This window comes from Eimeria acervulina, genomic scaffold (assembly GCF_000499425.1).
Source record: "Eimeria acervulina Houghton genomic scaffold, Eah_scaff592, whole genome shotgun sequence".
Classification (NCBI taxonomy): Eukaryota; Apicomplexa; class Conoidasida; order Eucoccidiorida; family Eimeriidae; genus Eimeria; species Eimeria acervulina.
The window spans coordinates 3,084-5,583 of record NW_013549705.1 but is presented as its reverse complement, the minus strand read 5'-3'; the positions used below and the strand labels follow the sequence as shown (position 1 = coordinate 5,583).

Genomic DNA, 2,500 nt, shown 5'->3' with positions numbered 1-2,500 from the left:
AATAATAATAATAATTATTATTATTATTACTCATACTAATAGAGAAAACAAGCAATAGAAGGCAGCCAAGCTGCTAGCTGCAGCTGCAGCAGCAGCAACAGCAGCAGCAGCAGAGCCTGCCTCTGCATGCATTTCAATTGGTGCTTTAAATGACAGAAGAAATAAATAAAATATAATAAATATATTATTATAAAGAACAAACAAAAGGAAGCATTTGCTGCTGTTGCTGCAGGGATAAACAAACCTCTTCTACTGCGACGCGACGAATGCAGTCTAACCCATCAGTCAACAGCTGCTGCTGCTGCAGCAGCAGCTGTTGCTGCTGCTGCTGCTCTTGTTGCTGCTGCAAGGCAGGCCATAAAGGCAAAGACACAGCGTGCGCCTCCTCCATCACCTGCTGCTGCTGCTGCTGCTGTTGCTGCTGCTGCTGCTGCTGCTGCTGAATCCACGATCGAATCTGCTGCACAGCAGCAGCAATTTCTTTTGATGTCTCTTTAGGAGGGTAAAGAAGAACAGTAAGAGGCTGCTGCGCATGCAGCTGCAGCAAAGAAGAAAGAGACGAGATACGCCATCGCTTTGCTCCTCCTGCTGCTGCTCCTGCTGCTACTACTGCTGCTGCTGCTGTTGTTGCTGCTGCTGCTGCAGGTTTTAAAGGCAGCTCAGCAAAAGGAGAAGACACGCGGGGCGCTAAGGCCTGCATGCAGACACCAGAAGAAGATGGTGTAATATAAATGAATAAATAAATAAATATATATATATATGTTTATATATATATGCTATATGTATACATATGTACACAAATATACATATATATACACACAATTATACATAACTATATGTATACATATTTATTTATATATATACATATACATAAATATATATAACTACATATATATAGATATAACAATGTATATATATATACATAAATATATACTATATATATACATATATATATTATATATATACATAAATATACATAATATATTATTCGTATACATGTAATGACCTTCATATATTTAATATATTAATAAATTTATTTTTATTACATTTAATATATTTAACATGCAAAATAAATTAACTGTACATAATGTACAATATTAACATTAAAAATATAAATATATATATATATAAATATAAATATATATATATATATATTTATTTTATTTATTTTATTTATATTTATATGCATGCATTCGTAAACCCTACGCCCATATATACATCTTTTGTTAACATATATATAGAATCTATATATATATATATAAACATATATATATACATATATATATATATAAACATATTATATATATTATCTATAAATACAGATACACCTAACAAAACCAAACAAAGCGCTAAATAAACAGCAAAAATAAAAAATAGAAAAGACAAAGACACATATATATATATATATAAATATATAGATATATATATAAATATATAAATGTATATATATATATATAATATATATATAAACATATATATATATATAAACATATATATATATATATATTATATAGATATATATATATACCCTTTGTTTTGCTCGCGGAAGTAAATGCAGAAGAGAGAGACGACAAAAGTTTAAGTGTCTCCATTCGCAGTTATGAAAGGCCCTGGATGAAGGCGCATACAGCAGCAAAAGAGACAGCAAGCTTCGCAGCCAAGCGCTGTGCGTTACAACAAGCACCTCTACTCTCCGTATTCTGCTGCTGCTGCTGCTGCTGCTGCTGTTGCTGTTGCTGCTGCTGCTCAGGCTGCTGTTGAAGGCGGTGGTGGTGCTGCTGCTGCTCATGTTGGTAGGGGTAATGCAGCTGCTCCTGCTGCTGCTGCTGCTGCTGCTGCTGGGGGTGGTGGTTGTGCTGCTGCTGCTGCTGGGGGTGGTGCTGGTGGTGGTCGGTGTGGCATCAATGTTGTCTTCTGCGTTGCTGCTGCTGCTGCTGCTGCTGCTGCTGTTGCTGTTGCTGCAGTTTGGAGACAGCGGCTTGCTGCAGCGAGGGCAAATCGCCTGCCCGTCCTTTTCAGCTGCTGCTGCAGCAGCAGCAGCAGCAGCAACAGATTCTGCAAGGTCTTTGAGACGGTTTAAGAAAAGGAGACAGCGGCAATCAATCTCCTGGCGAGTCTCGCGGGGCATAGAAGCAGGCAAAGGGTCTTCTGAACAGCAGCAGCAGCAGCAGCAGCAGCAACAGCAGCAACAGTTGAGGCAGCAGTAGCAGCACCCGCGGCAGCGGCAGTGGCACTAACAGCAGCAGCAACAGCTGCACCACTGCAGCAGCAGAAACACTGAAGCAGCAGTAACACTGTAGCTGCAGCTGCAACACGGCAGCAGCAGCAACACTGCAGCTGCAGCAGCAACAGCAGCAACACGGCAGCAGCAGCAGCAACACTGCAGCAGCAGCAGCAGCAGCAGAGCTCGCACTAACCATCGCTTTCGCAAGGGAAAGAAATTTGTGTAAACAGAGATGAAGCCCACAGGGTCTGCTGCTGCAGCCTGAAGAGCAGCAGC

At 40.0% G+C, this 2,500-nt stretch overlaps 1 protein-coding gene across 1 annotated transcript in view; it reads right to left on the bottom strand.

Annotated features, from left to right (window-relative positions):
* The window catches only part of EAH_00043790 (hypothetical protein, conserved), a gene marked incomplete at both ends in the record, with an annotated part of 4,740 nt that overhangs the window by 954 nt on the left and 1,286 nt on the right, over positions 1-2,500 (bottom strand). Inside the window, 3 exons of the mRNA XM_013394946.1 lie at positions 245-694; positions 1,685-2,148; positions 2,418-2,485. Of these exons, the coding sequence (XP_013250400.1) occupies positions 245-694; positions 1,685-2,148; positions 2,418-2,485 (982 nt within the window). The remainder of the gene's footprint in view (positions 1-244; positions 695-1,684; positions 2,149-2,417; positions 2,486-2,500) is intronic.